This window comes from Protopterus annectens, chromosome 4.part0 (genome assembly GCF_019279795.1).
Source record: "Protopterus annectens isolate FY-2018-M chromosome 4.part0, PAN1.0, whole genome shotgun sequence".
In the NCBI taxonomy this organism is placed as follows: Eukaryota; Metazoa; Chordata; order Ceratodontiformes; family Protopteridae; genus Protopterus; species Protopterus annectens.
This window is the reverse complement of record NC_056733.1, coordinates 612344313-612371837: the sequence shown is the minus strand read 5'-3', so window position 1 is coordinate 612371837 and position 27525 is coordinate 612344313. Positions and strand designations below refer to the sequence as shown.

Below are 27525 nucleotides of genomic sequence, written 5' to 3'. Positions count from 1 at the left end.
GAATTTTCTGTTATCCCATTTGATCCTTCTCTCATTTGAACCTGCATCATCCTGTGATCTAAAGTATTTGACTTGGAAGATGATTATTTTGATAGCCATCACTCCTGCTAGAAGAGTTTCAGAGCTACAAGCATTGTCTGTAAAGCCTCCCTACATGTCTTTTCCACAAAGATAGAATATCCCTATGAACAAACCCATCCTTCCTACCCAAAGTATGCTCGGAGTCTAATTTGAACCAATCCACAGAACTGCCAGTCTTTTCCCCAACTATGGCAACAAGGCAGAATGTGCTACACTATCTACATGTACATAGGCAGTTACGTTTCTACTTGCATAGGACAAAGGACTTTATTTTCTGACCAATTATTTGTATCATTTTCAGACTCTAAGAAAGGTGCTCCAGTGTCTTAGAAATGGCTGTCAGATTGTATTACCTTTACTTACAATTCTCAAAACAAAGAACTCTTGTTTGTTTGTCTTTACGGCTTTTCCCGGTTAGGGGTCGCCACAGCAGAACTCCGGTCCGTTAATGATTGGCAGTAGATTTTTATGGTGCCGAGTTGCCAGCCCATCGCCCAACCTTCAGCAAAGGCATGCCCATTCATGCATGTCTTTCAGAGGCCACTCGACTGCGGGGAGGACATGCAGACTTCACACAGAAGGCACTCCAGCTGTGAATCGAACAGGAGAACCTCTTGCTGTGAGGCAACAATGCTACCGCTGCACCACCAGGGCACACCTCAAAACAAAGAACTCTCCTATAAAGTAAAAGGTCATTCTGCAAGAACCATAGCAACCTCTTCTGCCTTTCCGGCTAGACTACCAATTGACATAATTTGTGCTGCAGCACAAGGGCTCATACCTTTTATCATTCATTACAAGGTGGATTTGGCCTCCTGGAACAGGGCCTGTTTTGGGTCCACTGTTCTGAAGAATATCCTCCCTTGAGCCACCCAAGAAAGATGGTGTTAGGGAAGCTGTCCCAACCAGTTAACAATGAAGGCGAGATAGGTCAACATCACATAAAGAAGTTATGTACTCACCATAACATTCTGTTTGTGTTGGCCATCTCACCTTCATTCTTACATCCCACTCTCCTTCCCTCAGCCTTTGGCTCCTGGACGTCTAGGCGGATACAATTGGCAATTAATGTTCTCTAACCTTCTTTGCTATATAAGGTATTCAATAGTTTTAGTTGGTACCTATTGTTATATCAGCAAACAAGATCTGGGGAGCTTACCTAGGTCATGATGGGATAGGGTTTCAGCCATGAGCTAGTAGAAGACCTTGAGCTTTTGTATAAGGCTGAGTCAGAACAGAGAATCCGTCCCGAACCCAACCAGTTAAGAATGAAGGCGAGATGGACAACACACATGGAACGTTATGGTAAGTACATAACTTCTTTTTTTCATAATGTGTCTAAGTTGGTATAATCATTTACACTGTATTTGTTTTTTGTATTATTTTTAAAGACACAAAACATTTTTAGAACAATCATTTTTCAAATACTTTGGAGCTTTTCTGCCTGGGCTTCTGATGAAAAATGGTCTCCTACCGAATCAGACTTTACTAGTAATTAAATGTCAATAAATAAATAAATAAATTAACAAACCCATCTATTTCTGAATTTCTGAGCTAGTTGCTCAAAGTATATAGCAAATAACTGTGAAAAGAGTGGACATACTTGGCTAGTGGCTGTAGTTATTATAAGGGAATTTGATATTCTAGCCATAGTCTTCACTTTTGGGGGTCCTGTATATTGTTAATGATAAAGATATCCACACTGGTGGTAACACAACCTTTAACAATACTTCAAAGATAAAGGCCACTCCATCTGGTCAAAAGCTTTCTCTGCATCTATGCTTATTGTCATTGCCAGGATTTTCCTGTGATTAGCCCTCCTGTTCTGTCATCAGCATTCTTAACATATTATCAGAGGTCCTATGTTCATAGGTTCACAGGACGATACCAGGCTATTGGCCTGGAGGCCCTTATAAGCCTAGCCAAGAATTTCACCCATGCTCCCACAAAGTCAGCACCTGTTTTCCTTGTCCAGCAGGGGCATATGTCCTGTTATAAAGCCAGATTAATCTAGGTGAATTAACTGTGGCATGAATATGTTTAGTCACAGGGCAAGAATAGATGAAAAACTTTATAATAATGTTTGAGAATTGTAACTGGTCAATAAGAAGGAGCCAGTTTTATATCTCTGCCAGTCATAACTGAACTTTCTGTCCAAGATCTTGGTACATTCCCTATAGTAAGAACTGTGTTGATTAATACCAACCATACCCCAAAGATTTTTTCTTTTACTAACATCCATACTTCTGTGGGAACTGGGATCCCCATCTGTAGTTGGTGACTTCCCTTTAAGTTTAACACTGCGATCAGCTCCTCCTCAGTAATATCCCTAGTTAGCATATTTTGTTATTTTGTTTTGTGTTGATCTTGGTAAGTGTATTGGCCTCGGGTATTCCCTCATTTACTGAGAGATTTGTGGTCTATCTACCTCAGTTGTATTGCGTTTTTGGTAGTAGCTTCTAAATATTTCTAGAATAGTAGAAGATTTACTAGTTAAAATTTCCTGTTTGTTCATTTTTAAGTGGAGCATCCGATTGCTAACCTTTTGTTATAGTTTACCCGCTAATGCTTTCATAGCGTCTGGAGTGTTTACTTGGAATAAAGCAAAATTTGTCTGCTGAAATAATATGCTTTCAGTATCCTGTCTTTTGTAATACTTAAAGCATTTTCCCATTTCTGATCGCTTGGATTCTGTAATATTTGTTTTTTTTCCCTTGTAATGTATTTAACTTACCTAATGTTGGGTTCCTTTCTCTCCTGCTATTCTGATCTCTATCTGCACAGATTTTCTATATTTCCATTTTTAAAACTGATTTAAAATGATCTCACATTTCTGGGGCTAAATTCAGTAAGGAAAATGTTTGTATTAAAATGTATTTTCTTTTGCTGTTAATGCTTCCTGCCTTTAAGTAATGTACTAGGAAGTGACAATGTTTTGAGCATCTAGGTGGTTGGAGTAAACTTATAGTCTGAGCTGGATCATGGACAAATGGGACCCTAGGCAGGGTCATGAACTGGTGCCCCCCCTACCGTACCAAGGGTCTGTATCAGAAGATCAAAGTTTCAAAACTTCGAATCTGATATGGTCAACACCATATGATCCAAGTCTTGAAACTTCAAATCTATTAACGGAGATCTCTGTACAGAGCGCAAAGGGAAGAGTTCTCTTTTCTGCACTGTAGTGCAATCTCGGAGTTGGTATATTTACGTAGCGGGGGTTGTGGGGGGTGCAGGGGGCTTTCCTCCCTGCTTAGAGCATTTAAATGGTTTGTTTTTGTAGGTTGTTGTGTTTTATTACATTTTTGATGTTTCAAGACTCCGATTATATGGTGTTGTCCGTATCAGATTTGAAGTTTTGAAAGTTCGATAATGTAATATAGACCCCATACCAACATTCCATTACTTGACTAATGGAACCAAATTACCATAACACACTGTTCAAACTTGTCAGTGTACGTGCTATTTACTGCATTACTTTTACACTGATCATAGAGATGTAGATTTAATTTAAACATTTTATTTCACATTTTGTACTGAAAACACTGACAATCATTTGCTAAACAAATCAAACTACTCTCACCTTGAAAACAGACTTAGTATGAACAACAGTAAACTTCTGTTCCTTTGAAGCTCACATTTGTTGAAAATGTACTGGCAATCCAAGCTACGACAGTCCTGATAAGATTCACAGAGAAATAACGTAAAGTGAAGCACTAGTTAAAGGCTATGTGAAGGGTGCAGAAATTCAAAAGACAAATGTGTGATGCATTTGCTAACAACCTTGGACAGCTGACCTGATGCACATGTCCCTTTTCAGGGTCAACCCTGAGGAACTGTCTGATGAAGTTACTTGAACAGAGACACGGAATACAAGCAAAGGCTGAGGGAATCTAAACTTGCACTACAGGAAGCAACTCATTAGCAGCTTGTAGCCTTACTCATCTGGAATAAGTGCCAGATAGACTGTTGTAGCCCGAACACCAAACATTTCATACCAGTGTGCCTGAAAAAATCAAGCTAAATTAAAAATATATTCATAGTTAAAATATTAGCATTAAACTTGAGACTTTAGGCTGTCCATTGTATTCACAGCCAAATAATAAATGCACTATCAATAACAAAACATGGAAACCAAGAATCATACCCAAAGAACATGGCTCATATGATGTATCTTTATAAATATATATATATATATATATATATATATATATATATATATACACACACACACACACACACACACACAAAACAAAATTCTACCTGTTCCTTCTTCCAAGATCATTAGCACAATATGTAAGTAACAGCAATCTATTATGTTCATAGCAGCGATCTTTTGCAGCAACTCATCACACCAGTGATTGTTGATCAGTGAATAACAGCAATCTGTTATCTTCAGGAATAATGGCAACAGCAGCTCCACATAAAAGTGATTCTCAAGTGATCTGTTTGCTTCAGGAATAAAATCAAGTTAAGCAACAGTGAGTAAAAGGTGTAGCAAGTCACCTCACCAGCAATTCTCCATTTGTTTGCTAGCCATGATAATAGTAGCAGCAATAGCTCATCACGCCAGCGAATCATTAATTAATTGTTGAGCGATTCACAATAACAGGCAATCAGGCATTATAAATTGTCCTTGTTCCAAGGGACATTACAGAAGTTATTTATTCTAATCCAAGTTCCTTGTTTTAATATAGGAATAGCAGCAGTATCTGCTTTTGTTAAACAAAAAAAAAGTGCTTCAGGTTGTCTCTCATTGGTTGAAGTGCTATATATTTGAACCAATGAAAGACTGGTGTAGAACAGAGCAGTGGCATGGAACTAGACAGGTTGTTAGGTTTGTGAATGGAATCTTTCCTAATTCTTTATTAGTAGTATTATTATTTTTAAATTGTATGGGGCCCTGGGTAGTTGCCTAGGTTCCGTTATGCTGGATCCACCCCTGCTTATAGTCATTACTACATACAAGTGTTCTCATATTCTTATTTGGCTTACCCATATGCTAGTAAATATCTCTTGTGTTCTCTAGTTATTATTATCGTATATAATTGCGACCATTGCAGATGCCTTGGTGAGTAATATGTATACATTCCCTTATGAACTCTGGGGTGGTAATAATATCCATTAGTCCCATAATCTTTAGGAAACTTACACATTTTCTTTTTGTTTTAGTCATTTTTATTTTTCTATATTCTCCTCTGACTTCTTCTTTTTATGGGATATCATAGTTCAGTCACCTGCTATCAACAGAATTCCCTCACAGAAAAAAAGAATCTTGAGAAGGATATGCCTATGCACCAAAGCTGTAGTACATTGGTGGGCAATATATTTAATCCCCATGTGATTCTTTGGCCCTATAGATCTCCTTTTATCACTGCATATATTCCAAAACCATCTCTCAGACTTCCTTTAATATCCATTGGTAATGGTTTTTGCTTTAATAAAATTACCCCTCTCACTGCGGTGGTGGTGCTATGGTAGCTTTGTCGCCTCACAGTAAGACGTCCTGTTTGATTCTCAGCTAGAGCTTCTTCTGTGTGGAGACGTGCATGAATGGGCGTACCTTCGTTGAAGGTTGTACGTTAGAGCTGGTAACTCGGCACGTAAAAATCTACTGCCAGTCATTAGCGGACCGGAGTTCCGCTGTGGCGACCCCTAACCGGGAAAAGCCGAAAGACACAACAAGAACCCCTCTCCTCCTATATCCTTCATAACTACCACTTTCTACTGCTATGAATCCTTTCAACATCAGTTTGTTATGCTCCATGTGCCATAAATGTGTTTCTTGCAAAGTTATAAAATTTGCTGTCTCCCTTTTAATCTCATTCAGAACCCTGGTTCATTTAACTGGATTAGTTTGACTACTTACAGTACAAAAAAGAATATTCAAACTACTTACTTACTTTCCAGCCTTGTTATTCTTAATTTTGCATTATTTGTATCTTAATCCCCAGAGAGAATCTCCTCCTTACTCAAGAGTTTCTGGCAATAGCATGTCTGCATTCTTCCTGACTTTCCCCCTTTTGCCATGGTTATCCCGTATGACACTGAAAAAACAGTATTTCCCTGTTATCTGTTGTATTAAAATCCACCTAGTGACTTAATTTACAATTATCTCTTAACACCAAGCAGTGAAAGGCCATAGCACTGAGAATAACTAGCATTTTTATACATGAAAAAAAAAACTGTGTTAATGTGTGCGTGTGTGTGTGTGTGTGTGTGTATATACATACATATATATATATATATATATATATATATATATATATATATATATATATGTGTGTGTGTATATACATATTTCCATTTACAAGGTAGTAGCAGTGAAAAGTTATTTAGATGTCAGTCCTTGCTATTTACTGAAGCTGTCAAATGCAGTTCTGTGCTGGTGCCTTGTAACAACAAAAGTCTAAGCAGCTTTTGTGTGCTGTAACCAAAGTCTGATTAATACACTGAAATATTAAATGCAGATGTCTGTCAGATGTCTGTGCTGCTGCTTCAGTGCCTTGTAAAAACAAAGTCTGGTTAGTGCAGATAAACTTTACAGACTATTAACCTTTCAAACTTTGCGCAGTACTGTTAAAATATCTTGTCTATATAACATACAACATGCACAATGCTGTGCAGTTTGCAGGGTTTATTGTTTCAGATTTGCATTTTCCAAACAACATGAAAGGTGTTCTCCAGTAAGCAGATCTAACAACAAATCAGATCCAACATCATTCAGTTTTACTGTTCTTGTTTGCACTTTTTTTCTTCTGCATCTCGGGTCCTATCCATGAAAGCAGTCTGTTAATAATACCTGTGGAATTCCGAACTTCTATGATGTCATGCAGTCTGTTGTTAAGCTACTCTGTGTTATGTTTCAAGGTGAATAACTTTAGGGAGTCTTTTTTTTTTTTTTTTTTTACTGTGAATATTTCTGTATGAAAACAATTTTCCCATACTCCCTGCACCTGTGTCTCAGGAAATTTCTTCTCAGTAATTTTCCTTGAAGTTTGTACCAAACACTGAACATTCAGCTGAATGCCTTTTTTAAGGAGTTATCCTTATCAGCATTTTTCTCAAGCAGTACCAGGACCTGAACATTCATGTTACACAGATGAACGCCGTTTTTATTTGATTTTAGCTTAGAACAGTTTGACCCTTTAATATATATTAGCAAACAGAAGTATATGCATTTAACTGACTATATTTTCCTACATATATTATACCAAACAGAAGTGTATACACATCTCAGAAGTGTACATGCATGATTATTTTTACTATATGTATGTGTGTGTGTGTGTGTGTGTGTGTATATATATATATATATATATATATATATATTCTGTTAAACAGAAGTATATATGTCTAAATATGTGTATTTAACAAGTAGCTTTACTCCATAATAATCATGGCTGCAGAGCCTCATAGCATCTGCCATGGAAAGATATATGCCTTTAACATCCCAGATGGAAGACATACTGTCACTGAGACTTTGCTGGGGCAATCTCCTAGTCCTAAACCCTGCATTATTCATGCAATGAGTCATATAATCTTTAAAGTCAAATACCTACAATATAATAACAATTTAATTAGAACATCCCTTATGTAATAATTGTGATATGAAATATTTCTGTTTTGCTTGATAGAATGATACTAGTAAATAATTTTACGTTTAATTACCATTTTATTTCCTTTTACAGTCACTTTGGATTATCTTCTTGGAACAAGTCACAGTTGGTGTCTGTCTACACAAATCACACATTTCATCTTTATGTTTGTGATTTTCTCAATTCTCCTTTTCACAGATTATGCCAATTGACATGCACAGACCCTTCCAATAGTTGAATTAAAGTATGTGTTTTCTCCTGGCATTAATCAGTATACATTAGTTCAATTGGAAAGCCCCACATTCTAACCACAGTTTGCTGCTACTATTACTACTACTACTATTACTATTACTACTACTACTATTACTACTACTACTGCATTTTAGAATTGCCTCATACAGTCTCACAAAAGCATTACCAGGCAGTGTGTTAAAAGCTAGTAATTTTGAGCATAGTTGCACAACTTAACAAGATTGTATGCCCTCAACACATTCTGCTAATCTTTGTTGTTGCTCTTGGGTCACTTAAGCTTTCAATTTAAGGACAGAGTACCTTTTAAACAGAGGGAACATCTTTCTCTGCTACTTAATGTTCCTCTCCTATGCATGCTGCAGTACAGAGTCCGTTGTGTATTCCATCTTTTTATCCCTTTTGAGATTTATTCCCATACACTTCCTTTAGCATTTTTAATGCATCTAGCAGTGATTCAAATGATTTCGAGCCACTGGGGGGAAAGACTGTGTCACAGGGTAGAGTTGAACTCCAATCCTTTCTGTTTACATTTACTCTGAATTGGAAAAAATCAGCTCTGTTCTGCCAAGTTGAGGCAGAATAGTCCTGGTCAATGTAAACTCTTTTTTTTTTTTTTTTCCTCGCAATTAACTTCTTGGCAGGCTAGAATACGTCCTTTGAAAGAAAGAAAAGGTAGCAAATCTTATCAAGATCAGCCATGGCTACCCAATATCTTCCTTTTGCAGTGCTGATGTTGTGGGATGTGTCCCTTCAAACCACAGTTGGTGCAGTGGTTAACATTATCGCCTCACAGCAAGAGGTTCTCTGGTTCAGTTCTCACCCGGGCTGCTTTCTGTGAGGAGTCTGTATGTCCTTCCTGCATTCGTGTAGGTTTCCTCTGGGTATTCCAGTTTCCTCCCATGTCACAAAGACATGCATCTGGAGCATTTCTCCTTGGTCCTCCGCTGAAAATTGGCTAGTTCCAAATCAGACTTTCCCGGTAAACCAGTGTTAAGTAAATAAATAGTCATAACTTGATGCTCACCTGTCCGTTCTGCTAGCTTGGATTGTATGAAAGCTACCGTCCTTTCCCTCTATCCCCTCCAGCAAGCCAGCTATGTGAAGATTTTTCCTCTGTGCCCTATTTCCTTGGTCTACTACCATGGCATTAAGGAAGTCCAACCTTGCTTTATTTGCAGCTACTGTTGATTTCAAAAATTAATTTTCATGCTGCAATGATTGAAGCATGTCTGAGTGTTCATTGACCATTTCTGTTAGTTCTTTCATTAGTTGATCATTGTCCTTCAAATAGCTGACAAGTTTGAAGTTTATTCAATGGACTTCCTTGAAACTCATCAGTAAAGTGACTTTGGACTCAATTTCTTCTGGTGACCAGGTTCTCTTTGTAGCTTCCATGCTTGGTCTCTCATGCTTGTCTCATATCACAAGAGTTTTATGTTTAGGTTTTCCTTTTTGTTTATTTTGCCCCTATATAGATTTATGTGCACTGCTGCATAAATGTAATATTTATAGTGTATACTGAATATTTGATAGCCCAAAACATTAATTATTTTTATTGATATAACCAGTGTGTGTGTGTGTATTTATATTTATGTTGTGTATGCATTTTACTGCCATAAATGAAAAAAAAACTTGGGTAGGTAGTTTTACATGAGGAGAGAAAGATGCTAAATGTGAATTATTCCTTGTATTCAAATTATGTGATAAAAATAATACACTCAAGGTGCTGCAAGTTCCACATCTTTCAACCACCTGTAAATCAAAATATCTCCCCTAACAATTCTATACCCAATAGAAAGCAAGATTTGTTTAACCTTTTCCTGTAAGGCAGATGTTTAATAGCTGTGATTTGTGTTGCAAAACACCTCTGCACTTATTCCATCCTTTTTTTAACTGTGAGATGTTATACATGCAAAACGACTTGCAGTATAATAGTGGTCTGATAACTGCCTTAAATATTGTTATCAAGACATTACTAGATTTACTTACTATGCATTTTAATACATTAAGTGCCTGTATGATTTTCTTAATGTCATGTTCAGATCCTTCTCAAAGGATAATTTGTCTTCTACTAAAATGCCCAGGTGCCTTACATATCAGGCCACCACTAAGATAGTGTCCAAAGCATATGGATAGATATGATTGTTCACACCATAGTGAATGAGCATACTTTTTTCATATCCAATCTCATACCCCTATTATCTGCCCATGCGAACAATAAGTCAAGAAACTGTTGGACTTGATGTTAATCTTGGATAGTATTAACAACGTGCTTAATTTTGGTGTCGTCTACAAATTTGCTTAGCTATGAATTTCTGGACACAGGCATTCCATACATAAATAACCCAAATAATAAACTGCCAAGCACGAACACTTTTGGGAATATTCACACCAACACTTTTGGTAGATAAGTTATTTTGTATCCTTACCCAACTTGTCCTGCCTTGTAACTTGCCCCAGACCCACTTATTGATGTAATTCTTTGTCTGCAGACCCTCTCGGGCCTTGATAATTTCATTGTGTGGAACAGTATCAAAGGCCTTAGCAAAGTTATCACATCTATTTGCAAGCCTTCATCCAAAGCTGTAGTTACATTATTGTATGTACAAGCTAGTAAAGTTTGTTAAACATAGATGTCCTGAAAAAAGCCATGTTGTGATATATCCAGACGGATTCACTTCGGAAGCTCGAAATACTGAAATCACGAATTTCAGTATCTCGAGCCCAAGAAGCCGAATCCACATAATGAAAACTAAAAACCGCGAAATTCAAAACCTCGAATACCGGAGGTTTTGAATTTTCACGGCTTTTACTACACACACACACGCACACGCACACGCACACACACACACACACACACACACACACACACACACACACACACATACACACACACACACCATCCTCCACACAATCACTGTACTACATGAAAGCAAGCCCCCTTGCACCCCCCATGAGGGGGGCTGCACCCCCCACTTAAATATTCTCACTCTGAGGTCGCACTACATACAAACACGCACAAAACTCCACCACACATGCTACATTCTCCTCGCACACACACATCACAGCAACAAAACACACTGACACACACCACAGCCCCTACCCAAACCCCTTAACACACATACATGACCACAGCGGAAGTTCAGAAGCGTGATATTCAAAACCTCCGGTATTCGAGGTTTTGAATTTCGTGCTTCAAAACTTTCGCTATTATGTGGATTTGGCTTCTTGGGCTCAATACTGAAATTCGAGATTTCAGTATTTCGAGCTTCTGAAAAGAACCCATCCAGACATAGGGTGATTCAGAGACCAGTGCAGAAGTTACTACTCTTTTGTAAAATTTCCTTAGAATACTTGGAACAAAAACAAATTCTAATGAATTTTGAAACAGTCTGTCAAACATACAATCTGTGAGTCACTAATGCTTACTAAAAATATACAGTTTAAACCGTCTGCACCAGCAGCAGGAATTGCTCGATTTTCCTGACTGCCTTGGTAACTTTGCACCTAGTAATAATGGTGCGCTCATCTAAGCCATTTAATACCACACTTGGAGCCTTACCACTTAAGTTTTTTGACGGTACGTCCATATATCCAAAGATGTTAGCAAGCAGTCCAGAATCAGTTGTGAGTATTATCTGTTTTAGTACTGATATTAGAAATTTCATATTTTCCATATGTTATCAGGTGCTTAAAAACATCCTTCTTATTAGAACTGTTACTGATAGCTGATGCTCATGACCATGTGTCACTCATCTAACTCTACTTCTAAGTATTTTCTGATCATCGTTGTAGTTAAATTTAGTATTACCATTTGTAAACACAGCATTTTTATTATTTCTTGTTTAGTCACTGCACCATTGTGGAAATCTTCCTGCGGTGGTGCTGCGGTAGGGTTGTCGCCTCACAGTAAGACGCTGTCCGGTTCGATTCTCAGCTAGAGCGTCTTCTGTGTGGAGACGTGCGTGAATGGGCATACCTTTGTTGAAGGTTGTGCATCAGGGCTGGTAACTTGGCATGTAAAAATCAACTACCAATCATTAGCGGACCGGAGTTCCGCTGTGGCGACCCCTAACCTGGAAAAGTAGAAAGACACAACAACCATTGTGGAGATCTATACCTTGATTTCATATTTCCCATTGAAAGATATTTGCCTTTAACATCATACATGAATTCATAAGATACTCCATCTGCAGTACCCTGACAGCTCATTACCATCTTCCAGTCCCAAGCCCTGATTTCAAGATTGATAGCTGCAGAGTCTGATCTGCATACCTTCCTACAAGCTGCCTCTTTATGAAGTCATTTGATCATGGGTATCTTGAGTTTACAGATAATACAATAATGTTTTTTTGTTCATGTCCCTGTCTATTATGTTGGAAGACCTGTAAAATAGTGGAATTTTCCTGTTGTACCTTTCATAAAAGAATCTTACCACTACAAATTCACACAAATTGTGTGATTCAGTAGTAGTAAAAAAAAAAAAACAGCTGAACCCATGACTAATTAGTTTAAATTATAAATGTTTTTAGTTTGGCTATGTGATGCACAGGCATGTAACCCAGATGACCTAGCAACAGCTAGTCATCCAGGCACTACAGAAGCTAACAAGAGGGGTGGAGGGAATGGCCAACACTGGTTCTCCCTACGTGGATTGAAGGATGTGGTCCATCCCATTTCAAAAACACCACTTCCTAAAGAGAACAGTGCTTGGTTTTAGCATGTAGACTAGGATTATGTGGAAAGGCATTGCAGGTACTCACATCTCTGATTGCACGTCTGCTGTAAGGAAAGAGTTATGGCACAAAATCACTTTGTGTCTACCTATATGATGGTAGCAACTGACTGGCTCTTGCCACAGTGACAGAACAGGAACTTGAAGACATTTTATAGCCTAGCCTATCTGCAAGCAACAAAGCTAGAATACTATGTAGAGAAAGTGCAATTTTTCTTGGCATTTTACAGTACATTGGTGATTGTGAACCGTGATTTGGCTTTCTCTCGTGTTTATCCCCCTTGCTGTCTTTGCAAGGCGTATTAAAGGTTGTGTTCTGGGGCTGTTGAAGCCTATTACATATTTCTTCATCTATTTAGTAACTTGGGTGCTTCAGTATTAAACTAACTGTGCTGTGTTGTGACATATAAAGTATTCAGCAGTTATGTTGAGTTTTGTATTTTTGTTCTGTGTTACAGGACCTAATAAATTTGACATTAAATTTAACTAGAAACCTGCAGTTATGTCCACAAGTGCAAACAGAATCTGAAACAAATCTGATAGACTGCTGTGTTGAAGAACTCTGTGTTGAAGAAAGTATTCTGGTTACTGCCTGCCAAAATAACGATGTGTCTGCATCTCTTTTGATCCAAGCAACAATCTATGCCAATTCCACATTTACTGGAAATGTATCTAGTAAGTCTTTATATTGTTCAGGTATCTTTTTATTTAGTATAGTTGTACATGTAAGATAATGTTTTCAAAATGTGTTTTTTCCTAGTACTCTGACTAAAATAGATGCTCTGTTTCATCTGCCATTACCCCACCATCATCCTTTCATGTATGTAACTTTAGCTAGCCTTTGATAAATTCACTGCAACTTTTCATTTGTGGCATAATGCATCTGTCCTCCTACCATACTAATATTTATAGAACCGGTTCTATTATGCCACCACGTCCTCTATACTTGTGACTGTAACCTAACGTTAGATAGATTCACTGCGTCTTTCTTATTGAGGTATAAACACCTAATTCCCACTGCTGTCATGCTTAGCAGAAACAGGTCAGAAGTACTGCATTTAATACATTTTCTCATGTTACTATTCCAGACGAGCATAATCAGTGCCATGCACAAAACATGCTGATAGTGTCTGTTGTACCCATTATGAACCACCCGACAGATTTGCCACTCCCAAACCTTCCATTTGTTATCCAGGTAGTGGTGATGCAATGGACTTTACCACTATGAGAATTTCCTGTAGTCTTTTCACTGGGAGAAATAGGCTCAAACTCGGCTCCATCACTTACCAACACTTTGAGCAGCAGAACTACAAAGTAATAAATCAGCAACTTGAATTAGAACTTGCTTTTTTTTCAACAGCTTTATTGAATTATCAGTTTAACAAGTTCACATTTACAAACATTGCAGGATATATAACAATACATGTGATGTATAATCTACACAACATTACATAAAGTATTAAGTTCCTGCCTTTTCTTAAACCTCATTCCTCCACCAAAACATTTTCTACATGTATTGTTCCCACAATTTCCATTTTTCTATGTAGTTTACTCCTACCATTTTCTAAAGATCCCACTTCCTGTTTTTTATCTCTGTTCAACTATACTTGAAGTAGTGAATATTTTGCTTAGATTTTGATTTCCATTTTTAGTAATTGCTTTTTTGACAGCCACCAGAATTCAACTTAACAAAGCCTTACTGTGTCTGGGCAATTCAGATCTTTTATCCAAGGTCAAAAAATCATTTCTTTAGGTCACCTTCATCTGCTCACCCAGTATTCCTGATAGAGCACTCTGTAGGTAATTTTTGAAGTCTGCCAACTCATTACACTGCAAAAACATGTTTTCCCAGTTACCTCCTTCTTCCTCATCACGCTTCCATTTGCCATCTACATGAAGAAAATTATTTGGAGTCTACTTGGGGTATAAAAGCATCTATGCAAACACTTCAGACAAAAATCCTAAAGGTTTGGGAGATGTACATATGTTCTCCCATTGTTTCTTTGGGAAGAGAGATTAGATATGCAATTTGCAATCTTTTCTGACCTCTTCTGATTGCTTCCTATAGTTATCATGCAATATTTTGTATGCCCTACTAATTATACCTTTTTAACAGCAGCTTTTGGTCTAGATTCAATTAAAATCTCAACCAGTGTATGTCTTTCATGTAGGATTCCTCTATCCCTTTCTTTGTGTCTGTATTCTGACAGCAAATCACTAGTCTGCAATCCAAATGTCTTCTTGACATCTTCCCATTCTATCGCCTTTTCACTAATTATTTGTTCCCAGTACCTTGGCTCCTTTGCCAGCTTCCTCCAGTAAATTCCATCCCCTTTTCTGTACCCCAATTGTAGTCATCCCTATTGGCAGAATCCCCTTTCTCCATTACTATGTTGGCTTAGTTCTTGGTATGTGTTCTGCTACTTTATGAATATAATATTCTGTATAACTGTTGTTGTTCCCCTTAATGATCTGTGTCAAAAATCCAATTCTTTCCTTATCTCTTGAATTACACCGTACTTCAACATCTGTAGCTTTTTACTTGTGTTATGTATAGGAGCCTTAACTGTGTAGCTGTGAAATATCAGTTCAAATCATATAATCCTAAACCTCCTTGTTCTGTTGGGAGGATTAACTTATCCCACTTGACCCTTGCCCTTTTCCTTTCACAAGCAAAATCCTTCAACTCTTTATTAACTACTGTCCACAGCTTCTCCTCTGGTTGATAAAATACGCCTGGCCTGTATATAAAGCTAAAGGGACTAAAAACATTTTACTGCTTGTATCTTGCTGTCCATATTTGATTTGAAGGGATATTTCACCAAGAGCTTCCAGTTTCTGAGGTTTTGTATTGTCTTTTGTTTAGTTTCTTGTCACATATCCTTAGCTGTCATAACCAAATCCTTTTTAATCCATGCTCCTAAATACTTCATTCTATCATGTCCCCATAAATATGGACATTGCTGGAGCAGTTCATGTGTAGGCACATAGTTTATAGCTATAGCTTTTGTTTTGTTTTATCTTCAATAATTGTATACTGCCCCCCCCCCAAATGGAACTGTTTCAAAATATTCCACAATACTGAGATGTCCTTTTTTTCCTTCCATCAGGTACAAAATAATTTCCTCTGCAAATAATGCCAACTTTCCTTGAACACCATGCCAACTATATACTTGAATTTTTGAGTCCCTGATTTTTTGTGCCAGTGGTTCTAAATATAATGTAACTAACAAAGGGGAAAGAGGACACCCCTGCCTGTATCATCTTTTTAGACACAATTTATCAGACAGGAACCCTCCCATTTAGATTTTTGCTTCCGATCCCTCGTATATATTTCTAATTAACCTTGTTTTTATATCAGGAAATTCAAATGCTTCCATTGCCGTACTCATAAAATCCTACCTTGCACTGCTGAATGCTTTTTCTGCATCAAGACCCACCAATAACAGCAGTATTTTCTTACATACTTCTTTCGTCTAGATAATCATTGTTCTATTAATGTTATAAAATATTTGCCTCCCCACCACAAAACCACTTTGGTCCATATCTATCAATTTTGGCATCATCTTTGACATTCTTTTAGCCATTACAGACATAAATACTTTATAATCATGGTTTAGAATTGAGCTGGGCTTCTGTGAAGCTGGATCAGATAGGTCTTTACCATCTTTGGGTAATATAGCTACCATAGCTTGTTCCAGGATGTTGGTGCTTCCTTTCCTTTAATGATATTTTAAAACAAAATCTTCCACATTTTTAACATTTTCTTCCCTCCTAACTTCCAAACTTCTGTCGGAATACTATCTGTTCCTGAGACTTTCCTGCAGATTGGATGTACTTTATCATTTTTATCTCATCTCCTCCTGTTTTAACTGTTGGTTGTTGAGCCTTCTGTACTGCTAATGGCATATTTAAGTTTTCCATAAATATTTCAAGTTGTGCTTTTTCTTGATTTCCCCACTTCTGTGCGTTAAACAAATTTTCATAAAATTTCTGAATAACACCTCTACAAGGTCACTAATCACTTTTCCTGTTATGGACTCCCTAATTTTGGCAAAAACCCTTTCTACTGTCTGCTGCCTAAGTCATTCTGCCAAAGGTATTTGTGCTTTGGAGTTATTACCAAATAACAGTTGCTTAACAGAAATCTTTCAAAACGCATACATATTATCCAGGTACTCCTTTATTTTCTCATTAGCATACTGCAATTCCGTCTCATCTTGTTTTGTGAGATTACCCTTGTTTTGTAATATTTTAATCTGTGTCAGCCTCTCTGAATAATTCTTATTACTTCTTAACCAGATCTATTATTCTTTTATTTCTACAGTATTTCTAAACTCCACTTTCATTTTATCACACTCGGTAGCTGTAACTTCTGGATTGCTTTCTCTGTTCCTTAATAACTTCCAGATAATTTCCAATACCTGTACCGTAAATTCCTCTCTTTTTAATTGGTAGGGGGAATTGCCAGTGACTCATCTTTACTTCATTACCCTGTGTTTTTATTTTAGTAATTATTGGCACATGTTCTGAAATAGTTATTGAATGTGTATGAAAGTTCTCAGTTAAATGGTTTCTATCAAGTCTAGCCCAGTTACTGTACCTTGGGGAATAATATATACATTCTCTCTGGATTCCGGTTACTAAATGTACGTCTTTCATACCAAATATTTTCTTAAATTTCTTCAGAGATCTACCCTTTTTTGTTATATTTTTCTCTTCTAGGCCCCCCAGATACATCCTCATTGTTGAAATGTAATTCCAGTCCCCACTGATAAGTAATATTCCCTGCTGAAAGCTGATTATTTCTCCACAATTTTTTAAGTTCCAAAATAACAGTTTTAGGTGGAATATAAATACATGCCAGTGTAATCTTCATCCCTTGCCAGTAGCTCCTTACTACTATAAATCTGTCATTAATATCTTTTTTTTCTCTTCTGTCACTACTGGAGCACCTCTAGCAAGTAACATAAGTACTCCTCTTTCCCTTTGTCCCTGATATTCTGCAGAATATCCATCCTGAAATCAGTTCTTTATCAAATTTACATGCTCATTTCATTCCTAATGTGCACTCTGCATTTCTTAATCTAAGTATTCTTTCCTTTTTCTCTTGTTCTCGTATTTATTTTTTTTCAATTTTGTTATTGTACTAAGCTAGGGTCTTAATCCAGTCATTCATCTATGCAGAAGTAAGAAAAAACGTATCAGCTGCACGTCTGTTATGATCTGTATACTTTTATATCCACCTCAACAAATCTAGATTACACCTATTAACTTAAAGGACTACTGCGGGCGAATGATGAAATAACCTATATATATATTTTTTATCTTGCCATAAATTACCATGCTTCCTAAAGCTGCCAGCAGCAAAATAACTACATATCCCTAATTTTTTTTAATTTTTTTATCCTTGTCTGCCTTCATGGGGACAGACATCCTGATTCCTTTGAAAAGCTAAATCTGTCCCATAATGCACTGAAAGAGTACAGATTATGAGAATAAGTAGCTCTTCCATTTTTTTATCAGATTACACTTCCATTCACTTAGAATGGAACACTTGAAAGAATGGAACACTTGAAAGAAACTGACAAGTTTGAGGGTCTGCAGATCATGTGTCATTGATTGGTCCTCACTGAGTTTTGCAAATGTTGTTCCTACTGATGTACTACACATTCTTTGAAAGAAGCTTACAATAATGTCAACAAATTACTGAGATAAAAAAAGACTTTTTACAAAGAGCAGTTTTGCAAATTTCTGGCCAAGTTACTCCTCCCATCTATTCCCCTTCAGTCTCACATTTCCAGCTTGGCTAGATTCAGCAAATTAGTCAACTTTGCATGACAGCAGACACCAAATTAATCACAGCCTGGTGTGCCACTAAAACTGTTCCCACATATGTCTGTTCACTTCTGAAAAAAAAAGCACATATCAATCCAGAGTTTAAGCCATCTATCCATCCATCCTCAACCCCTTTTTCCCATTTTGCACATGGGATTGGGGTGTCACTTCAAAAGTGACAATCATCTTGAGCCAAGGTTTGCACCACTGGATGGCAAGCCTTGCAGAGGTAGTTCATCTGTACCAGTCACTCGCACACACACAGCCACACTTACGGCCAATTTAGAGTGTCCAGTCCACCTACTGCATGTCTTTGGAATGTGGGAGGAAATCAGAGCACCTACAGGAAATCCATGTGACTGCAGAGAGGACAGGCAGACTCCGCACAGAAGGCAGCCCAGCTGAGAAATGAACCAGAGAACCTCTTCCTGTGAACCGACAATGCTAACTGCTGCACCACCACATCCACCTCCAATCTATCCGTTTTTTTAAATGTGCACTGTAAAATATTGATTTTGAATTGCATTCTGGCTGCTCGCATGGTTAATCTATACATAGTTATTCTGTTATAGCATAACCTGAACTGTGGTAATTAATTCTAAGCATTATATAACAATGAAACCGGTGTCTGTTTCTTCTTAACAATGACCTCCCAAGCCCCTGATGTGACGCAGTACTTTCTGTTACTATTACTTTGTATAGTTTGTCTTAGTTGTATAATTGTAGCATATCTCTTATCCTCTCAGTAATACAGTCATGGAGAAAGCTTCCAAATCAGATACTTTTGAAAATAACAATACTACTGATTTAGTAAGCTCAGAAATAAGACTATATGAATTGGCATTTTTCTGAAGGAAAAAAAGAAGACTTTAATTGCAGATGAATGTTATTATTTGCTCATGAGAATCCAACACCTTTTTCAGAAAACATTATGGATTGTAGTATGTCAGAGCAAAAGTATAAGCCAAAATTAGGGACACTTGTGGGGTACACTGATAAGTGATCCAACACTCCTACTCGTGTTCTCCATTGCAACTACCATTAAGCATTCAAAAATTCCTTTGGAGTCTAGAAAGAGATCCCCTACATGATCTTTGAAGACTCCTTCTGCCACTGCTGTTTCAGAGCCTCCTCAATAAATCCGAAGATTTTTGGATCCAACTTCTTCAGATCCTAAACCCTTCGATACAATTATTATACCAGATAAATCTCCTAATCTACTCCCAAATCTGAAAACCTCAGATCCAACCTCTAGTTTTTCAAAATCTCCTCAAACTCACTCGCCAAGTTCACAATTAATCTGTCGCCTTGGCTCCATCTCTCTTTCTTCAAACCACACCAAGGAAACACTCAAGGCCACAGTACACTACCTCGTCTAATAGATCCTCCAGAAGTCTTTCTGGGGCCATCGCGGATAGGATGATAAAGAAGTTACTCTGAGCTCAGATTCAGATGGAGGTATTACCCTCTCCATCCCTCTAGATCTGCAAGCCTCGACTCCATGTCCCATGCAGTAATATCTCCTTCTCCAATCTATCCCACGGTTTTGGAGCCCTCAGATCAGAGAGTCCTGAGAGAGTCAGTGTTGGAGCCAAAAATTGTTAGGTCTTCGACTCCAACAGTTTCTATGACTAGTTCCGCTCTACTGGTTCCACTCTACTATCTCTTCAAATTGGAATGAGTCCCAGACATGAAGCATCGGCATTGGATCTGGGGTTCCAGAATCTACTCTGATGTTGTCTGAGCTGCCCTTGCCCTTCAGAGCCTTGGCATTAGATTGCACAGGTCTGACTCCCTCCTCGAGGCATGAGTTGGGACAGGGTCGAGGCTTGACTGCTTTGGAAGTTTCGGCTCCGATGTGGCCGGTCCAATCTTCTCCAGGTCTGTCTGCCTTCTAAGTAGTAGAGCGGTTATTTTTCTCCAAGAAATCCCATTTCTCTTTGTTCCTTGGATCCTACATCTATTCCCCCAGCAGGTCCGAGCTCTGATCCCATCAGCCTGCTGTGCAGGGACAGCTGGTGCCAACTAGCATTCAGACAGTTTCCTTAGAGGAACTTCCCCCCTCATCAGTTACATCTCCAGAGCATCCTACTGAGGAGGTTCCATGTAAGAGAACATGCAGAAGGAGGCACATAGATTCCCCTGTAGAATTGCTCACAGAAGATACTGACTTTGATGAAGGGGAAGGGTCCCCCAGATCTCCCCTGATGATATCTCATTTGGAGACATTCTTAAGCAGAAAGGTGGATGGTCCTCAGATACTCCTTCCCCAGAGGAGTAAGTATTTCTGCAAGCTTTTGCTTCTACCCCATTTTCATCTTGGGTGACTTCCCCAGCTGATGAGCTTATCGACCTAGTCTGTTACCTGACATGGAAAGCACAGGAGTCTGGTGAACCATTTCCCCAGCATCCTGACAAAATTCTGGTACTGCCAAAGTACAGACCCCATTGTAGTAAAGGAGTCCCTGTTGGTGCTGTGGTTGTGGCAGCAGCCACAAAAAAGAAGCTAGCTGAGCAGAGCTCCTCTGTCCAGCCCCCAATAGGGAGTCAAGGGCGTTGAACAGATTTTTAAAGCACTTATGTGCTTCAGTGATCTTTGCCTTGAGGTCCCTGAATTATTTAGTACACTTTCCAAGACTGCAGAGGGATTTGACCAAGTAGCTCTCCAAATCTTTTTCCCAGTATACTCTGCATCCCTCCTCAGCACATGTCCATACCAACGTAATATTGCCTCTCTGGCTTTGTGTCCAACCTTCCAACCTGGGCTGACCCTCTAAATATACTTATTCCTAATCCTGTCCATCCTCATCACACCCAGTGCAAATCTTAACATCTTCAACTCTGCCACGTCAAGCTCTGACTCCTGCCTTTTTGTCAATGCCACTGTCTCCAACCTGTATAACATAGCTGGTCTCACTACCCCCTTGTAGACCTTCCCTTTCACTCTTACTGGTACTCGTCTGTCACAAATCACTCCTGACACTCTTCTCCACCCAATCCATCCTGCCTGTACTGTCTTTTCTTCCCTCTCACTCACCACTCACTACTCTGAAGCTGCCACGTCAAGCTCTGACTCCTGCTTTTTGTTTTTGTCAATGCCACAACCTCCAATAACATAGCTGGTCTTACTACTTCCTTGTAGTCCTTCCCCTTCACTCTTACTAGTTTTCGTCTGTCACAAATCACTCCTGACACTCTTCTCCACCCACTCCATCCTGCCTGTACTGTCTTCTTCACCTCTCTTCCACACTCACCATTACTCTGAACTGTTGATCCCAAGTACTTAAACTCATTCACCTTCGCCACCTCTACTCCCTGCATCCTCATCATTCCTCTGTCCTCCCTCTCATTCACACACATATATTCTGTCTGTCCTGCTGACCTTCATTCCTCTTCTCTCTAGAGCATATCTCCACCTCTCCAGGGTCTTCTCCACCTGTTCCCTACTCTCACTACAGATCACAATATCATCTGCAAATATCATAGTCCACGGGGACTCCTGTCTGATCTCGTCTGTCAACCTGTCCATCACCATTGCAAATAATAAAGGGCTCAGAGCTGATCCTTGATGTAATCCCACCTCCACCTTAAACGCATCCGTCACTCCCACCGCAGACCTCACCGCTGTCACACTACCCTCGTACATATCCTGTACCACTCTTACATACTTCTCTGACTTGCATCCCTCAGTGATAAAACATCTCAATATTCCAAGCCTCAAATTAACCACATGGTTTCTCCATTTCCTTTAATACCTAGACAACCCAGGCTTTCCTCCCCGGTTAGACATATACTTGTAGTTTTTCAGAAAGCTTCTACAAGAAAAATCTACAAGAATAAATGGAAACAATTCTCAGTTTGGGTTTTTAGTATAGAAATTGATCCCTTCACTGCTACTGTTTCGTCAGTTCTAGAATTCTTGGTCTGTATTTTCCAAGAAGACTCTAGTTTCTTAACAATCAAAGTAAGATTGGCAGCTATTTCAAATTTTTTTTCTGGAGAAAAAGCAAATTTGCAAGGTCTTTCTAAAAGTCACCTTCTTACTTAGGCCCCCAGAGAAAGATCCGTCTCATCCATGGGATTTGACAGTAGTGCTTCAGGGGTTGACACATTCATTTTTGAACCGTCAGCTAAAAATGAGTTAAAAATGTTGTCTAGGGAAACAGTATTTCTAGTAGCAATTACTTTGGTGAACAGAATTTCTGAACTCCAGGCTCTATAATCCAAATCCCCTTACACTGTTTTTCACAAAGACAAATTACTTTACGAACCAATCCCTCTTTCTTACCAAAAGTGGTGTCTGGATCCAGTATCAATCAAACAATTCATCTGCCTGTCTTCTTCCTTAATTTTTCAAATAAGGGAGAGTATGTGTTACATCTTTTAGATGTTCATAGGCAACTGTATTTTTATCTACACAGGATTAAGGATCTCAGGAAAACTAACCAGTTGTTTTTTTTTTTTTTCTCACTGAACTGACTGGGTTTGCCAGTCTCTAAAGTTACTCTGGCAAAATGGATTACTGATTGCATTTCTTTTGTTTATACTCAGCAAGGCCTCTCCCTCCTAAGGCTCATTCAACCAGATCCATGCGCACTTCATCTGCCTTCTGGTTTAGAACTTCAAGTTGATGACATTTGTGCAGCAGCTACCTGGTCCACTGCTCATACCTTTGTCACTCATTGCAAACTAGATTTGACTTCTAGAAGCAGAGCTGCTTTTGGTTCAGCAGTTCTCTGGGATATCCTTCTATGAGGGCCACCCAAGATGCACATAGCTGGGGACTCTGTCCCATATATTGAAGAAGAATGAAAAGGACAATAGCATACATTAAAGATATGTACTCACCATAGTTATGCATCTGTGTTGTCCATTTTCATTCTTCCTCAACTCCCCACCCTTCTTCCCCCTTCCCGTTATTTTCTGGAGTGATCTTGTGGACCTTTTGGAACCTTTTAGGTCTAGGTTTGAGTCCTGGCTTACTGTTATTTTCCTTTTTCCTACTCTATCTTGGGATATATATCCAGATATAGATATATAGATATATATATATATATATATATAGATATATAGATATATATATATATATATATATATATATATATATTTATATATATATATATATATATATATATAAAGCAGTAAACTTGATCTGAGGTATTGTAGGCAAACTGGGGCATTATGGGTAGAGGGAGGAGCTCAAGAGTTGGATCCTTAAGTCTGAGATATGTGGTTGAGTTGGATCTGAGGTCAGATCTGGAACTCGTATGTTGAGGAAGAATGAAAATGGACAACACAGATGCATAGTTATGGTGGGTACATAACTTTAATATTTAGTCATAGTCCATATGGGCATAAATGACCTGAGAGCACACATGTATGTGTTGGATGTGAATGTGAGCATGCACATGTGTGTGCGTGCAAAAACAGTAGTTGATTTGGACACAGTAGCCATTCAACACTGTTTTATAGAGAGCTGGCCACTGTATCATGGTCACATGACATTCTGGATATGTCTGTGTGTGTGTCTGTGTGTGTGTCTGTGTGTCTGTGCATGCACGCTTGTGTGCGTGCGTATGTCTGTCTGCTAGTCAAAGTATAATGGACAGCAAGATTTGCAGCTGCATACTGAGAAGTTCTGACAAGGTGATTGGTAGTGGGTGTCATAAGGCTGGGTTTGGAGACAAGTGTAGTGACATTGAACAAACAGATTTGCCCTCATTAACCTTAACTATATATTGTTTGTGTTGTAAAAGAATTATGGAGCAAATCTGTACTGATACCTGCTTGCTGCCCTGCTGAGGAGAACATTTGTTCAAGTTCAGTGGACTACCTCCAGTAGGTAGGGATGGGACTCTTGAGCTGACATCCATCAATCATTTTTGTTTGCCAAAGCCATTGCAGCAGTGTTTTACAGAGAGGTGGGAAAACCTTGGAGTTGACTGGTATGTTGTATGGGTGGCCGTGTGTTTGTGGGGAGTGGAATTGTGCCTTTGTAATTGTGGTGTGAGTGTTATGTATTGTGAAATAGAGAGATTTAGTGAAATTGTGCTCATTGTGGTCCCTAGTGATTAAATCATTGCTTGATTGGAACATAAACATTGCCCTGTGTTTGTCAGTACATTGTTTGAGTGCCCTGTTTGGAGTATGGTATCGCTGCTGCGACTGTTTTAATACGTGTACCATGAAGTATGTAATGTATGTCGGATTTAGGTAGTTGCAATGGAGAACAAATGAGTAGAAGTGTTGGACTGCTTATCAATGTACCTTACAGGTGTCCATAATTTTAGCTTATACTTTTGCTATGACATACTGCTATCCGTAATGCTTTTTGAAAAAGGTGTTGGATTCTTATGAACAAATAATGACATTCATTGCAAAGACTTCTTTTTTTTCTTCTTCAGAAAATGAATGCTAATTCACATACTCGTATTTTGTGAGCTGAGTCAATGTTTGTATCTTTCGGCTTTTCCCGGTTAGGTGTCGCCACAGCGGAACTCCGGTTCGCTAATTATTGGTAGTGGATTTTTACATACCGGGTTACCAGCCCTGACGCACAACCTTCAATGAAGGCACGCCCCATGCACGTATGCCTCCACACAGAAGACGCTGTAGCTGAGAATCGAACAGGACGTCTTGCTACGAGGTGACAACGCTACCGAGCTGAGTCAATAGTATTGTTATTGTCAAAATTATCCGATTTAAAAGCATTCTTCTGTTGCTGAGATAGATGCTACAAGTATAACTAAGACAAACTGTGTAAAGCAATAATAACAGAAAGTAGTGAGTCACATCAGAGGCTTGGGAGGTTGTTGTTGAGAAGAAACTGAGAACTGTTTCACGGTTACATAAAGCTTGGCATTAAACACAATAGTTCAGGTTTTGCCATAACAGAATAGCTATGCAAAGATAACCATGTGAGCAGCCAGAATACAATTCAAATTTTATATTTTACTGTGGACATTTTAAGAAAAGGATATATTGTTCTAAACTCTGAAGTGATGTGTGCTTTTCTTTTAGAAAAAAAATTCTGGGAAACACTATTCAGAAGTGAAGAGATACGTGAGGGAACAGTTTTAGTGGCGCATCAGGCTGTGATTTGTTTAATGTCTATTGTCATGCAAGGTTGAATCTAGCCAAGCTGGAAAGGTGAGACTCTAGCTCATTGAAGGATGGGAGATGGAACTGCAACTTGGCCAGGACTTGCAAAACTACTCTGTAAAAAAAAAAAAAAAAAAAAAAAGTCTTTTTTATCTCAGCAGTTTGTTGACACTTATGCAAGCTTCTTTCAGAGAATGCGCAGTGCATCGGTAAAAGCAATATTTGTAAAACTCTGTGCAGACCAGTCAGTGACACACAATCTACACACTCTCAAACTTGCCAGTTTTTACAGATGTTCCATTCTAAGTGAATGGAAGTGTAATATGACAACAAATGGCAGGGCTACTTATTCTCACAATCTGTGCTCTCATAGTGCATTATGGGGCAGGTTTAGCTTTCCAAAAGAATCAGGATGTCTGCCCCCGTAAGGCAGACAAGGATAAAAACATTAGGAATAACTACTTATTTTGCTGCAGGCAGCTTTGGAAGATCCAATAATATATGTCATGATAAAAATATATGTGTTTTAATAATTTGCCCTCAGTGGTCATTTAAACATATTTTTTTGTTTGTTCTGTGTTTTTTTTTTGCTCTTTTTTGCACTGTAATGCCTACATTTCTTAATACAAAAACAGAGGACAGGAAGAAAAACGGGCATTTGTTTACTTGTTTACTTTAATAACTTTATTGCGTACAAGAACAACTAAAAATACATTGCTATAAAATATGCAATTTATATTGTGAAAAGTTTCATAAAAATACTGTTACCCTTTTCCTTCCTCTTCCCCTTCCCTGCCTTCAGAGTCCTTCCAAACATTGGTGACATGAAGTATGGCAAATGCCTTTCAGTTTCAAGTTTAACAAAGTCAACAAAAGTTCAATCTTTCCACTTATTGTTACACAGTCATATTTCGCAAATGTGGTTGATGTTTTGCAGACTCACGTTTATTCACCAGTTTCCATGTTGCTGGTATTCTTCCTGTTCATCTCCATCTCTAAACTCCAAATTCCATTTCACTTCCATGGTGTTCCTGATTCTCCTGGTCAACTCGTGTGTTTTCTGTGTTTCTGAAGCATTTTCCTTTAGAACAGTGGAAAGTGGTTCACAGGCAAAGTCTCTCTGTGTGCTTTATTATCAGAAGAAGGAGAAGCAAAGCTTCCTTCTGTTTGTTCATTTTTGTTGGACAAATTTTTGCATTTCCTCCTTAGCCTGTTTTGCATCAAAGAGCGGCTTTGATCCCCCAGGAAAAAAATATTCTATTGACAGATACAGCAGCTTGAATATCACATCTGCCTGCTGACATTCCCTGATTATTGGAATAAATTTGTTTTTATTCTGTCTGGTGTACAGTTAATAATAATTTTCCACTAACACTTTGCTGTCTCTGACTTGTAATACGCTGTCCTTTTGTTACAGTTGTGTCAATTTCAATTCTTCATGCCTGTATGTTTGCATATTTACTAATAAAGGTCTTGGCTGCTTTTGCATGGCCATATTTGGAGCATACACATGGTGTGTCCTTTCAATTAACAAGTCCTGCTGTGGAATACCAGTCCAGTTGCTTATTTGTGCCTTCAAAATTAATAGTCTATTCCCTCTAGTTTCTCTGATACAGCAGAAAATATCAGATTTTCCCTAGGTGGTCTGTCCTCTAACATTTTTTTTTATCTTTTCTTCAGCAGTCACATACTCAGTCAGCCTTTTCTTCATTTCAACTTTAGATTTTTATAGATTTATAGGCTTTTCTGAATATCTGTTTAAAGCTTTTTCCATTTTTTCCAGCCTTTTATTTCAGTTGATATAGTCCTTTAGTGTTTCATTTATTTTAATCAGCTCTGAGAGCATTTTATTTATTTTTACCTTGAGATTACTGGAATCAATGTCTTACAGCAAAGCTGGAGCCTGAACTGCTTTTTGCTGCACTG

At 38.4% G+C, this 27525-nt stretch overlaps 1 protein-coding gene across 2 annotated transcripts in view; it reads left to right on the top strand.

Moving 5' to 3' along the window:
• TCTN2 (tectonic family member 2) overlaps positions 1-27525 on the top strand; it is a 1339098-nt gene that overhangs the window by 115372 nt on the left and 1196201 nt on the right. The window contains exon 4 of one of the 2 annotated variants that reach the window (XM_044068545.1): positions 13119-13335. The exons of the other annotated variant lie outside the window; for it this stretch is intronic. Coding sequence (XP_043924480.1) covers positions 13119-13335 — 217 coding nt within the window. The remainder of the gene's footprint in view (positions 1-13118; positions 13336-27525) is intronic. 2 annotated transcript variants of the gene reach the window in all.